Genomic DNA, 14299 nt, shown 5'->3' with positions numbered 1-14299 from the left:
TGAATATCCCATACAATATGAAAGCAAATAGACTGCACAGTGTGAACAATAATAAGTTCAATATTTCAGCTTGTCTGTCTGTTCATCTGTCTTGACAGGTGACCAGTGGAGATGAGAAGAGGACGGTGAACTGACGCATCATCAAGATCAATTACAGCAGTTGTTTCTAGTTTGGGACAAAAAGTGCACATTAACTAAACTTGTTTGATTGACTCACTGAGAGTCAAAGTTATATGATTGGACAGAATATTGTGGGAGAAATTCAATTGTTAAAATTTGTATTGATTTACTCACCAAAGAAGAATATCTGGTTGCTTCTTCTTGGTTCATGTTTCTTCATTAGTGTTTGACTCCTCCCTCCATACTGGATTGTTGATGCTATTAAATGCAGCTAGTTGTTTGCTAACTGAATGGCAGCAGCATGACTGTACAGGTAAACCTCCTCTGTAGGAGGAGCTACATCAGCAGAGTAACTGATGCTGCTACAGCTGTTTCTGCTCAGCTTTTTTGGGGAGAGGATTTACTACAGCAGCTAGCAGAGACCAGGCCTGGGGAAGTAACGGATTACAGTACATGTAATGGGATTATGTAATCAGATTACAAAGAAAAAGAAAAAAACAGTAACTGTAATCCCTTACAGTTACTGAAAAAAATATGTAATCAAGATACAGTTCCATGGAGTAAACATCTGGATTACCAGCAGGATTACAATTTTATAATAGATTTTAAAATAAAGAACGATGCACACACATCACAACACTTGCCTCTAACAACACCACTCTGGTCCAACCTGGTTTCACGACAGTTTGTGACATCATAGTCTGCAGCCAGTCGCTCCAGCTGACAGTTTGTGACATCATAGTCTGTAGCCAGTCGCACCAGCTGACAGTTTGTGACATCATAGTCTGCAGCTAGTCGCTCCAGCTGACAGTTTGTGACATCATAGTCTGCAGCCAGTCGCTCCAGCTGACAGTTTGTGACATCATAGTCTGCAGCCAGTCGCTCCAGCTGACAGTTTGTGACATCATAGTCTGCAGCCAGTCGCACCAGCTGACAGTTTGTGACATCATAGTCTGCAGCCAGTCACACTAGCTGACATTGTGTTATTTTTCACTTTGTATTAATATTAATGGGAGAAGAGGCGACACAGATAGATAGACTGAAAGCTGCTGTAACCAACACATAACGTCTGATAGAGCTGGTTTTTGGGGGGGAAATGTCCCTCTGAGGAGCATGACTCCAGACTCCAGTAGTCAAATGCAGGAAATCTGTTCAAAAGTCATCCAAAAGTAGCACAAAGTAATCAGTTACATTACCTTAATATTGTGATACTCGGATGACCGTTACTGATTACAATTTTGAACAGGTAATTAGTAATTGTATCTGATTACATTTTTAAAGTAACGCTCCCAACCCTGGCAGAGAGCAAACACATGATGAGAGAACAAACAGAAAGGACACTTCCTTTAGCATGCTGACACACACTGCATTTAGCTTTGTCAATTCAGCAACAATATCTGGTGTCTTTGAGTTTATAATCAGCTGTGAATTGATCAGTGATTTTCTTTTTCACTGCTGATTTTATAAATCTCACATGTTGAGTTTGTTTTGCTTCAGTTCAGTTATCCTGGTTGCTGCTGTGGCTCAGTGCTCTGCTCTGTCATTGTAAAGCCGTTCAAATCTCTATAATGCTGTGGAAATTATCTCCAATCTGTACAGCTTTTTGTATATTAGTGCGTTTTCAATAGTTGTTTTTTAAACTTTGTATTTGGTGAACAGGATTCCTCCCTTATTTTCTAGGAAATTATACAGTCAGATATTTTGTGTAGATGGTTTAATGAATAATGCTGTTTTTATTTAAAATGTGTTGTTGTAAACTGTTCATGTGTGTCTGTGTGTGTATGTGTGTGTCTGTGTGTGCGTGCAAGTGTGTGTGTGTGTGTGTGTGTGTGTGTGTATGTGTGTGTGTGTGTGTGTGTGTGCGTGTGTGTGCGAGCGTGTGTGTGTGTGTGCGTGTGAGTGTGTGTGTGTGCGAGCGAGAGAGAGAGAGTGAGAGTGGAGATTTATAAGCGGTTAAAGAGTTTTATGCTACAGCATCTTTCTTGTTGGCACAACTTGAATGAAATAGAGTTTGATTAATAAATTAAATGTTTCTGAAAACATAAGTTGTTTATTTATTTGTGTATTTGTGGATCATAACCAAAGGATGATTCATGCATTCAAAGAATATCATGCATGCACATGTATTTGTTATATTTCAGTATAGTGGGTCTATTAAATAAGACCAAATTAACTTTGTGATACCTCGATGAAAACACAAACATTGCTAATATTCTTCTATGTTGCTTTTTTCTTTTCAAATGTATATTATTATTATTATGACTCCTGTGTGTTTCTGCTCTCTTATGCTGTTCATCACATGCTGCTTTTCAACCTCCCTATAAACTTCACCTGTGTTTCAACTGGCATGAGGGGGAGGAGATGATGACTAATGTTCATTTTTGGGTGAACTGTTCCTTTAATGAACTCTGTTAACACAAACTGGAACATGAGACAGCAGCAGACTGCTGCTAAATGATCCAGTAACTCCCCAGTATGAAAACAGTCACAGCTACTGAGCTGCTAACATTAGCCTCCATCTAAAAAGACTGATGTCATCAGATAAGACTCAGTACTGTATGACATCACTACAGTATGACAACACATCACTACAGTATGGGGTCACTACAGTATGACATCACTGAGGGGAGATAAGACAGTGGAAACACTTGAAATCCTTCTCTAATAATAATTAATTGTTGTATATTCCATAACAGGTTATTTTCTGTTCATATCAACAGTTAAATTAATGTATACTGGCTGGGAATGGCTGGCTGTGTGGGAAGCAGCTGCTTTCCACTATACCACCAGTGCTCACACATTGCCAACTTGTTTGAATACTGGGCTGTTTAAATGTTTCACCCATCAGCATTTGAAGGCACAGGAGAGCCACACGTAGTCTGGTGGTCTGCCTGGTTTCTCCTGTTTTTCTCCAAGGTTCTGGGCTGGATCAGAGCCATTGACTGTATTAATATAGGTCAGTGATCAGAGCCAGGTCATTTTAGCCCCACTTTTCTAGATCCACCATGTAACTGATAGCCTAAATGCTCAGTGTAGAGCTAACTTACCAAATAGGTCCCTCACCTAAAGACACTGAAAATATTATTGTACAAGACATCTTTGGTGTACATATTCAAATGTATAAGCGTAGACAAGACTGGGACTATATGGCTCTGGATTTGACTTTGGTTTCACTTACTGGGTGAATACTTGTTCCAGATGTTAACATGAAGAACTGGATGGATTAAACCTATTCTTTAATTCCTGAAATGTCACAATCAATGTCCTGAAAGGCACGTTCTCCACTATTGTCGTGTCACTTGAGTTCAACTTGACAAAGTAGGCCTGCTGCATTGGTTCTGGGTAAAGCAATCAAATATGAATAAAGGCTTGAATAAATTAGAAAACATACGAATGTTCATGCAATTCAAAAAACATGGCACGCATTACATTGCAAGATGATGAAGATGTGCCTGCCTCCTCATTTAAAGCTTCAGGTGAAAGAAAGGCTAATTCAATTGTGTAGTCGATGCGCCATCTAGTGGAGAAATCCTGTATTACACACGAGACTAAATTGTTTCTCGCCTATGGGCGTGCTCTGTACATAGGGGCGTGGTCTGCAATGGCCCCGGCCGGTGCTGCTTGCTTGAGTCTGGAAGGCGTGTTTGATGTGACACACAACACAGCTAGCTACCTGCCAAGAAAGAATCATGGTATGAGAACGTGACGTTATTGCCATTTCGAAAGTTAACGTTACCGAGATCATCATCAGTACGTTAAAGCTAACAAGGTCGCGACATAACGTTACTTTTGAGTTTATTGTGGTGGTCCGATAGCTGGCTATCGCTAGCTAATTCTGGATGACAAAGCTAACTAGCCAACACTGCCCAGCAGGCTCTAGCTTATTGGAATCGTGTTAGCTATGGGTGTGTAGACAGCTGTTTGAAGCTACATGGATGATAATAATGGAAAGTAAGGCGTGCGTAATTGCGCGCATGGAGTGCCCATGTTATTTGGATAGCACAGGTTTAGCTAGCTTGCTCTGTGGCATGACCAAATTGCCTCACTGGGACAGAGCAGCGACTCTGCGATATAAACCATGAAACAGTGCGAGTATCAGCAGATCGACCCGCAGGCACTGTCCACAACCACCACGCCGACCCCTACGCCTCAGCCCGTCACCGGGAACGGGCACGCCGAGGCCGGGGAGAGGGAGGCGAGGAGACCGCGGAGAAAGTGGGAAGTGTTCCCCGGAAAGAACCGCTTCTACTGCGACGGACGGCTCATAACGGCCCGGCAGAGCGGCGTGCTGCCCCTCACCCTGGGCCTGATCCTCCTCACAAGTGGATTATTCTTTGTATTTGAGTGAGTGTCTTTTCATTATCGATAGGTCTACAGCTGTCCTGTCCCCCAACACGACCGAGCTAAAGAGTACAATGACAATGTAGCTGACCATCATGGTGACACTTTACAATATGGGTGAACAACATTTACTTTTCGCCAACTAGGTTGACTGTAGTAGTAAGGATTTTGAACGTTTGATGAATCAAAACAACCACAATCCAAGTCAGAATCAAAATCCGTACTACCAACACCTAACTAGCCTGTACTCCACTGTATTGTACTGTACTGTACCGTCAACCTAGTGACATCATCAAGGAGTGCCCGTGTCCTGTCTCTGAGGTGAGATGCAAATGAACTAGAGTCATATGATCAAATGTTTCACATCCTCTTTTAAAAGGCCAGATCTCTGAATGGAGTTTGGCAGAAAAGAAACGGTACCTATTTTGGATGTAAATTTGCTCAAAAACATCTGGGCTGCCAATGTGCAGCGGCAGTAATGCAACCTTATTTGAAATCATAGCATGCTGGAACCGCCATGAATATTAAGAGTGGGGAAACAGCATTCCTCCTACAACTGAATGGTGAAATGTGTGTTTTGTCTCCAGGGATTAAGATGGTGATTAAAAAGCAGTCAGTGGTGTTCTATCTTCCCCCTAAGCAGGAGGAGTTTTAGGTGTAGTAGTTGGATGCAGGATTTGTGATGTGTGACTTGTGCGATTCTCTCTCTCTATGGTTGCTCCATGGACCACAGCTGCCCCTTCCTGGTCAAACACCTGACCAGCTGCATCCCTGCCATTGGAGGAGTGCTCTTTGTGTTTGTGGTCATCACCCTGCTCCAGACCAGCCTCTCTGACCCGGGCATCCTGCCCAGAGCCACGCCGGACGAGGCCGCAGACATCGAGAGGCAGATCGGTAAGGTTCAAGCCATAGACGACTGAATCAAAATATGGATGTATTGTAGCCACCCCCACTCCCATTTTGAAGCCTCAAGCTTGGCAGTTTGACCGCCGCCATCTTGGTTATTTGGAGCCAGAAGCAGCTTAGCGTGAGATCAGGGGTTTCCCACAGAGCCTCAGCGCCACCTGCTATTGGTCCCTGATCGGCGAGCTGCGTGATCACTGGACAGGTAGTCTGACTTCCTGGAAGCAGGTTGCGGGACTACCGTTGGTGCCGAGCTCTGCCATTGGCTCCGACCAGCTCCAATCATTTATGGACTTCCTTTGCGCTCCCTGCGTGTCGAGTCTGTCGCTCTCAAATGCCTCTGTTGCTGCGAAACAACAACGCTACGCTAGCTTGTTGCTACACGCTGAAAATGCCAAGTTTTGACGAATATTTGGATTGTGCAATAAAGCAGGCCTGCTCGGTGCTTTCAGTGGATGGTTGTAAAGATAAACAGAGCCTTTCCCCCCCCGCTAGCCAACAGAGATGGTCTGACAAGCGAGACTACTGGACAGGCGGCCTGTCAATCATGCCCTAAAAGCAAAGTCTGCTTTATCGCTCATCCCTCATTAAGGATGTTTAGAAGAGCTTTGGTTTTGTGAGTTAGCTTCTGGTCACTGCTGTTCAGCTGGGGCCAAATTAAAGGACATTCCACTCTAATTACAGTGGCTGGCGCTGTCATCAGTGCTTCCACATGCTTTTCCTCAGAGCCTAATTCACGGTTGAGAGGACGTCATTCTGCTCGCGTAGACTATTCTCCTCCCTCACGCCAACATGTAAACAAAGCTCCACAGGAACGCAGTCTCTCATTTTAATGAGCCATATACTTAGACACATCACGTAGAATTTTTCATAGAGTCGATTCCCGTGACTCCATCTAATGAATGTCACACTGGAAGCCATCAGGGTGGTTCTGGTGTTCTGTTCCCTTCTAAAGCGCTTCCCTCCTGACTTTGGCCGTACTTATTTCCGGACTGTTAGATTTGTTTTGCCATTGACAAGAACCTTCATATGGGCAAAATAAGAAAACTACTTCAACTTAGGTTATGTAAAACATGCCATATTTTTTTATTTATGTTACATTTTCTTTCCAACAAAACTGCAAAATGCATCCTACTTAAACAGGCTTAACTGATTATAATTAATAATAATTAATATTATCAAATTTATTGTAATATTATCGGCCTCTCATATCGGCAGAAATGTTAGTTTCGGGCCGATGCCGATATTTGTGACCTCCCTCTCTCCTCGTGACCTCCCTCTCTCCTCGTGACCTCCCTCTCTCCTCGGCAGATAACACAGGAAACAGCAGCTACCGGCCGCCGCCGCGCACCAAGGAGGTGCTCATCAACCAGCAGGTGGTGAAGCTCAAGTACTGCTTCACCTGCAAGATGTTCAGGCCCCCGCGCACCTCCCACTGCAGCCTGTGTGACAACTGTGTGGGTAAGCCTCAGAGTCCTGCACCGGGTCGGGGTTCCGCGGGGCCCCGCCGGGTACCCGCAAACAAACGCGGGGGGCGGGTAAAAAATACACTTCTGTAAATTGGTGGGTCGGGCGGCGGGTAAAAATTAATAAATGCGGACGGGCGGCGGGTGGAACAACGACAACGTATGAGCCTTGTATGTTTTTCTGTTGCACTCAGATGGAGGCAGGGGGTGTGTCTGGCAGGGGGGGGGGTGTCTGGCAGGGGGGGTGTCTGGCAGTTGGTCTGACTCGAACAGGAGAAAAGTTTCTGACGCACGTTTTCGCAGTTTGTTTACATAACCGGCATCGTTTCAAGTATGCGCATACTGTGCAATGTGTGACGCTATATGGACTGCACAAAACATTCAAAACTCAGCTGCGGTCAAGGTGATTGATTGGAGACAATACGAGTCGGACAGATAATATAGTAGGCTAACGTTAGCTTCCAGTCAAACATACACACTGGCTGTTTTCATAGCAACAGGCAAGAACATGTCATGGATGGATAGCGTGAAAGTGGAGAGGTCTCATCCCAACGTGGATTTACGTTCCTGCAACAGCGATCATAAAGGCAGTATGGATTATACCGGACATATTGGAAATAGCTGGTAAGTCACTTTGCTTGCTGTAACTGTCTGTGTGTCTGATAGCAGAGCTATCCAGCTGGTTAGTGAGCTAGCAGCTGCTAAAAGCTAATTAACGTACATCAGCTGACGAGTCTCGGCCAGAAAGACTGCTGTTCGCCTCTCGTGTGAAACGGTGGCAGTTTCGTTTGGTTCACTACAAAATGTTTGCACTGCAGAGTAACGGTTATTATATATATGCGGTTCCGGGTCGGGGGGCGGGTCTCATGTCTGCGGGGCGGGGTGGGTTGCGGTACTGATTGATCATATGTGCGGGTTCGCGGAGCGGGGTCGGTACTGCACGTCGCGGGGCCGGGCGGAACCGGGTCTTGAAAATCAGACCCGCGCAGGACTCTGGTAAGCCTACAGACACACACCTACACACACACACCTACACACTGACCTACAGACACACACCTACACACTGACCTACAGACACACACCTACACACTGACCTACAGACACACACCTACGCAATATTCATTCAAATAACTTAAATTGTCAGCCGCAGTTCACCATGACGTCTGATTGGTGGCGCACCTCTCTTGTCTTGCAGAGCGATTTGATCACCACTGTCCCTGGGTGGGAAACTGTGTGGGGAAACGCAACTACCGCTTCTTCTACACCTTCATCGTCTCACTGTCCTTCCTGACAGCGTTCATCTTCGGCTGTGTGACCACGCACCTGGCTCTGAGTACGTCCGCTGCCACATACTCCCATGAAGCTATCCACCAATCAAACAAACTGCTGCAAACTCCTCCCATGAAGCTATCCACCAATAAAACAAACTGCTGCAAACTCCTCCCATGAAGCTATCCACCAATCAAACAAGCTGCTGCAAACTCCTCCCATGAAGCTATCCACCAATAAAACAAACTGCTGCAAACTCCTCCCATAAAACTATCCACCAATCAAACAAGCGTGAATCCGCAACAGCTGTGACCACGGCACATATGCACATTTCTAAATGCCGGGTGGCAGGGGCAGCCCACCCTACTCTGCCTCTGCCACCCTGCATTTAGAAATGTGTCCCACACCGCCTCCTTTAGCCAGTTGGCATGAACACACACACACACACACACACACTTCTGCACACACGCGCACACACACACATACACACCTCCATGCCAATTTTCAGCCCTCTGCCCCTGCCATCCTGCAATTCGATTGTTGTAACAGTAATGAACCTTGATCCGTGTCTCACACTATGCTGTGCTGGGTCCTTGAATTTGAGGGAATTGGGCCTGGAAAGTCCTTTGAAAGTGCTTGAATTGGATGTTTCAGAAGGTGTGGAAACTCTTGTTTGAAACGCACTTCATGTCTGTATGCAGCTATATTATGTGTCCTTCTTTTCCAGGGGCACAAGGTGGAAGAGGCGTGGTGTTTGCTCTCCAGGAGAGTCCAGGCAGATATCCTTTTTTCTCCTAGCTGTGTACCTGTGTCACACTTAACCCAAACATCTCCTAGCTGTGTACCTGTGTCACACTTAACCCAAACATCTCCTAGCTGTGTGGCTGTGTCACACTTAACCCAAACATCTCCTAGCTGTGTACCTGTGTCACACTTAACCCAAACATCTCCTACCTGTGTACCTGTGTCACACTTAACCCAAACATCTCCTAGCTGTGTACCTGTGTCACACTTAACCCAAACATCTCCTAGCTGTGTACCTGTGTCACACTTAACCCAAACATCTCCTAGCTGTGTACCTGTGTCACACTTAACCCAAACATCTCCTAGCTCTGTACCTGTGTCACACTTAACCCAAACATCTCCTAGCTGTGTGCCTGTGTCACACTTAACCCAAACATCTCCTAGCTGTGTACCTGTGTCACACTTAACCCAAACATCTTCTAGCTGTGTACCTGTGTCACACTTAACCCAAACATATCCTAGCTGTGTACCTGTGTCACACTTAACCCAAACATCTCCTAGCTGTGTACCTGTGTCACACTTAACCCAAACATCTCCTAGCTGTGTACCTGTGTCACACTTAACCCAAACATCTCCTAGCTGTGTACCTGTGTCACACTTAACCCAAACATCTCCTAGCTGTGTACCTGTGTCACACTTAACCCAAACATCTCCTAGCTGTGTACCTGTGTCACACTTAACCCAAACATCTCCTAGCTGTGTACCTGTGTCACACTTAACCCAAACATCTCCTAGCTGTGTACCTGTGTCACACTTAACTTAACCCAAACATCTCCTAGCTGTGTACCTGTGTCACACTTAACCCAAACACTTGAAAAGTGAATGTTTGCTGTCAGTGAGTGGTTGTCCACTCCCAAAATGCTGCTGCTGTCCTTGACCCCACCTCCCCTCCTGCACTGCCGTGGAACTGGTGATCTGTTTCTTCTCCGTCTGGTCCATCTTGGGCCTCTCGGGCTTCCATACATACCTGGTCGCTTCCAACTTGACCACTAATGAAGATGTGAGTCCTTTTTGACTTCAATGTTGTTTGGCTATGAACAGTATAGAGAGCCAAGGTGAACGTCACTTCCTGCTTCAGCGCTGTACCAGAGATTTTCTTCCGCAATTTATTTTCCCCATAGACATTTCATAAAAATGAGTATAAAAATAGTTGTACTTGGTCAAACCAAACGGTTCAGCTATATTTAGAATCTGGAGAGACCATAGAACATTTCACTGGGACCAAAACTTTAAAAAACGACATCGAAAAAATATTTTCTTTATACCCGCATTTTTTTTTTACAAATACTTACAAATATGTCTCATATCCAGCGAATATGTGACTTTCTCCAGATTAAAGGCTCCTGGTCGGGGAAGAGTGGTGCAGAAGATGCCTCCAACCCATACAGTCACACAAACATCTTCATCAACTGCTGCTCTGTGCTCTGTGGACCCATGCCACCCAGGTTAGCCCCACATGCTATATCATATATATATTATATACAGTATGAATTCATCATGACTGTTCTATTAATTTGCCTTTACCCACTTAGTCATCATATCCACATTACTGATGATTATTTATTAAAAATATCATTGTGTTTTGTGAAAGCACCAATAGGAACCCCTACAATATTGTCACAATATCCATAGAGGTATCTGGTCAAAAAAATATTGTGATATTTGATTTTGTCCATATCGCTCAGACCTAGTGACATCTCACATGTAGCTTTGACTTACAACTGAAAATTTAGCCCACTTGAAAAAGCCCCATTTACAGCTGTCATTAACATGTGACTCATATCTAGTATGTATATGGTTTAGCCAGATAGCATTTACACCTGTGTCTCAAGTATACCATTAAAAACATATTTTTCTATTTTCCCTCGCCAAAATGTAGACCGCCCCACACAGCATCTAATCACGTCGTCCAGACAGAAGTGGTTTGGGCGCATGTATACGACTCGACTTGGCTTTTTTCTTTTAGATATATGAATGAGGCTTAACCGTGACCCCTGACCTCAATCTTCCTCCATTTTGCCCTGTTTTCCAGCTTGATCGACAGACGAGGCTTGCTGCCCACGGAGGAGTCGCCGCGGGCGGGCGCTGTGCAGACGGAGGTGCCCCCTCCAGCCACTAAAAACCAGATCAACGTGGTAGGCGGCTCGTCCCAGTTCGCCCCCTCTCCTGTTCCCCAACCTCCCGATTCCCACCACAGCTCCTCCTCTGCCTGACACAGCTCTGCTGCCTGCTGTATAGCCTCAAACCCCCAACACAGCTCTGCTGCCTGCTGTATAGCCTCAAACCCCCACCTTCTGACTGCTGCTGAAGGTGGGCTTCCATCCACCTGTTTTTATGCAAAATTTCAATTTGCGCATGAAAACCTGAATGGAAACACCAGAAAAAAAGAAAAGAAAAAAAACCTCCAAATATCACAAAAAGTGTTCACGCTTGGAGGAGGATGGGTAAGTTGGCGTATGGATAAAAGCTAAATGCGACTGATGCATTGGAAATGGATGAAGCGAATCTTGCGTTGTCAAACCCCTTTCAAGAACCTCATGTTGGCTTGCTTACTGCTAGAAGTGACACCCTGAACAGATATGAACCCGAAACTCCAAACGACCATGGATTGGCTGTTTTTGTCTCTTCCCCCAGCATGCACTGCAACCAATCAAACGAATTCCACTTAGCAAATTCATGCACACACTTCAACGTAGGTGATGTAAAACATGCAGAACAAATCATTTAAGTAGCATTTTCTTTCAAACAACTTGTGATTAGCTCAATGGTTGTATGCCTCATGGAAATTCCCAGGTGCCTTTTTCTTCTGTGAAATGGGGAATGACAATGGCTGGGTTTCCCAAAAGCTTCTTAGCGCTAAGAAGCTTCTTAGACCCTTCTTAAGGCTCCACGGGAGGGGTCTAAGAAGCTTCTTAGCGCTAAGAAGCTTTTGGGAAACCCGGCCAATAACTTTTTTTTATAGTATATTTTTTCATCGTCAGCCACAATCAGTGCCTCAGTATTTCGTTCCTATACCATAGGTTGACTCAGGGTAAGAAGGGTACTCAGGGTACTCTGGCCATAGCACATATCAACAAACTTTTTTTCTGTTTGTTTCGTTTACACCAGTGATTCCGAAACTGTGGGCCGCAGCCTACTAGTGGGCCGTGGAGGTACTGCAGGTGGGCCGCGAGTGGTCCGCCAACACTGCCGATTTTCGCGGGCAATCAAATGGCTGTAGATAATTTTTAAAGCTACAGTGGAGATCCTGTTATCAGAAGAAACTAGGCATCTATTGGTACCAAGCATAGTATGCTAGCCTGTCAGGAAGGGGGCTAAATAACGCTCCAAACGTAGGTTAGATTTTGTCGAGGGAAAAGTATTTCAAAGGGGTCCCTTGACCCAATTTATTATGAGCTCAATCTATCTGAATGTACCCACCAGTCTCCCCTTTACAGATAAGGTAGCATTTTTCACAGCCTAGCATTAATAACTTGTGGATTGATTTCTTCTTTTGTTGCTCATCACATTCTGTCTCAACAAATGTGTGTATGCATTATACACACATACTTCTGATGAGTAAGTGGGGAGAAAATGTTGGCTATATATATATATATATATATATATATATACGTATATATACATATCCCCCATATATATAGGGATATATATATATCCCCCAACATATAGGGAAATACATCATCTTAGTCTCGTGTGTTGATCAGAGTTGTGATTAAAGGGTTTGGGTGGGCCCCGGAACATTTTCACATTTCAAAGTGGGCCGCGGCATTCTTTAAGTTTGGAAACCCCTGGTTTACACCAAGACTAAACATTGGAACAAAACAACTATAAAACTCAAAAGTACATCTTATATAAGTGTCTTACTTTTCTTTGTACAGAATAAGCTGAAGTGAGAGCAGCTGGAGTGCTTCTGCTTTTAAATGTCTTTTATTGTTGCTTTGGCTTCGGCCAGTGGCTGAAAATAGATCCTTCCCAAATGCATTTGGTACAGTGGAGAAATTGTGAGTGAAGCTAAGGGTCCTTCCTCGTCTTATGCAGGGTGTGTTACATTCTTCTAGTCTGTCATTTTTTATCAGTCATGTTTGCATCAAATTGATGTCACTTTGTCAACATCAAGCCAGTCAATATTATTTCTCATTTATGTTCCATGCTGTTTTGTATCATTTATGTTCCATGCTGTTTTGTATCATTTGTCATTTTGTCCATCCTGTATTTACATATTTCTATTTTGTCAGTATCTGAAACTTAATAAGTCTCATATTTTACAGTAAAATTGTAATAAACATGCATTTATTCATGCAATGCATCACATGTGTACTCATTTTTCCTTCTCTTCTCTAATTTTCTTTTCTTTTCTTTCCTTTTTCTTTCTTTTTTCTTTTTGTTTCCACCCATCACCCACAAGATATTCATTTTTCATCATCTTCGAGTATATTTGTGTTTGTCCACCACTTTTCCAAGTGAAGAAACGCTCCGAACAAACCCAACAGTTCCCAGTGTCAATAAGTCCACCATGTGTCCATCAACCCAGTGTGTACCGTCTGTCTCTGTGCCCGTGTCCCATCACCGACACTACGAGAAGAGTTGTCTGAACTTTGTCGTTCCTGCATGGGCTGATGAGACAGGGTTAGTGCAGAGTAACCAGGCTGTAGTGTTAATGTCTCTTCATTCATACCCTAAAAATTATCACAAAAAGGATGAGTACTGTTAGCGTTCACTGCACCCAGGGTTACCTCTCTGCTCTACCTATAGGTAACCTGCAGGGTTACCTCTCTGCTCTACCTATAGGTAACCTGCAGGGTTACCTCTCTGCTCTAACTATACAGTAGGTAACCTGCAGGGTTACCTCTCTGCTCTACCTATAGGTAACCTGCAGGGTTACCTTTCTGCTCTAACTATAGGTAACCTGCAGGGTTACCTCTCTGCTCTACCTATAGGTAACCTGCAGGGTTACCTCTGCTCTACCTATAGGTAACCTGCAGGGTTACCTCTCTGCTCTACCTATAGGTAACCTGCAGGGTTACCTCTCTGCTCTACCCTGCAGGGTTACCTTTCTGCTGTAACTATACAGTAGGTAACCTGCAGGGTTACCTCTCTGCTCTACCTATAGGTAACCTGCAGGGTTACCTTTCTGCTCTAACTATAGGTAACCTGCAGGGTTACCTCTCTGCTCGACCTATAGGTAACCTGCAGGGTTACCTCTGCTCTACCTATAGGTAACCTGCAGGGTTACCTCTCTGCTCTACCTATAGGTAACCTGCAGGGTTACCTCTCTGCTCTACCTATAGGTAACCTGCAGGGTTACCTCTGCTCTACCTATAGGTAACCTGCAGGGTTACCTCTCTGCTCTACCTATAGGTAACCTGCAGGGCTACCTCTCTGGTCTACCTATAGGT

At 44.5% G+C, this 14299-nt stretch overlaps 2 protein-coding genes across 4 annotated transcripts in view; both read left to right on the top strand.

Annotated features, from left to right (window-relative positions):
• The window catches only part of LOC310785774 (major histocompatibility complex class I-related gene protein-like), a 7486-nt gene extending 5336 nt beyond the window's left edge, over positions 1-2150 (top strand). For all 3 annotated transcript variants that reach the window (XM_083646917.1, XM_083646916.1, XM_083646915.1), the window contains one exon: positions 99-2150. Coding sequence is in view for 1 of the 3 variants with exons in the window: in XM_083646916.1 (XP_083503042.1) it covers positions 99-102 (4 nt within the window). In the remaining 2 variants the exon portion in view is untranslated. The remainder of the gene's footprint in view (positions 1-98) is intronic.
• Positions 2151-3928: 1778 nt separating this feature from the next.
• Positions 3929-13152, top strand: LOC310785770 (palmitoyltransferase ZDHHC18-B-like). Its single transcript, XM_083646908.1, has 8 exons — positions 3929-4464; positions 5195-5355; positions 6676-6825; positions 8026-8163; positions 8827-8878; positions 9801-9903; positions 10236-10348; positions 10936-13152. The coding sequence occupies exons 1-8, from the start codon at positions 4199-4201 to the stop codon at positions 11114-11116; spliced, it is 1164 nt and encodes a 387-aa protein (XP_083503034.1). The 5' UTR covers positions 3929-4198; the 3' UTR covers positions 11117-13152.
• Positions 13153-14299: the final 1147 nt, after the last annotated feature.

This window comes from Poromitra crassiceps, assembly GCF_964638095.1.
Source record: "Poromitra crassiceps genome assembly, chromosome: 11".
Taxonomy (NCBI): domain Eukaryota; kingdom Metazoa; phylum Chordata; class Actinopteri; order Beryciformes; family Melamphaidae; genus Poromitra; species Poromitra crassiceps.
The sequence above is the reverse complement of the archived record's forward strand: the minus strand, read 5'-3'. Positions and strand labels throughout refer to the sequence as shown.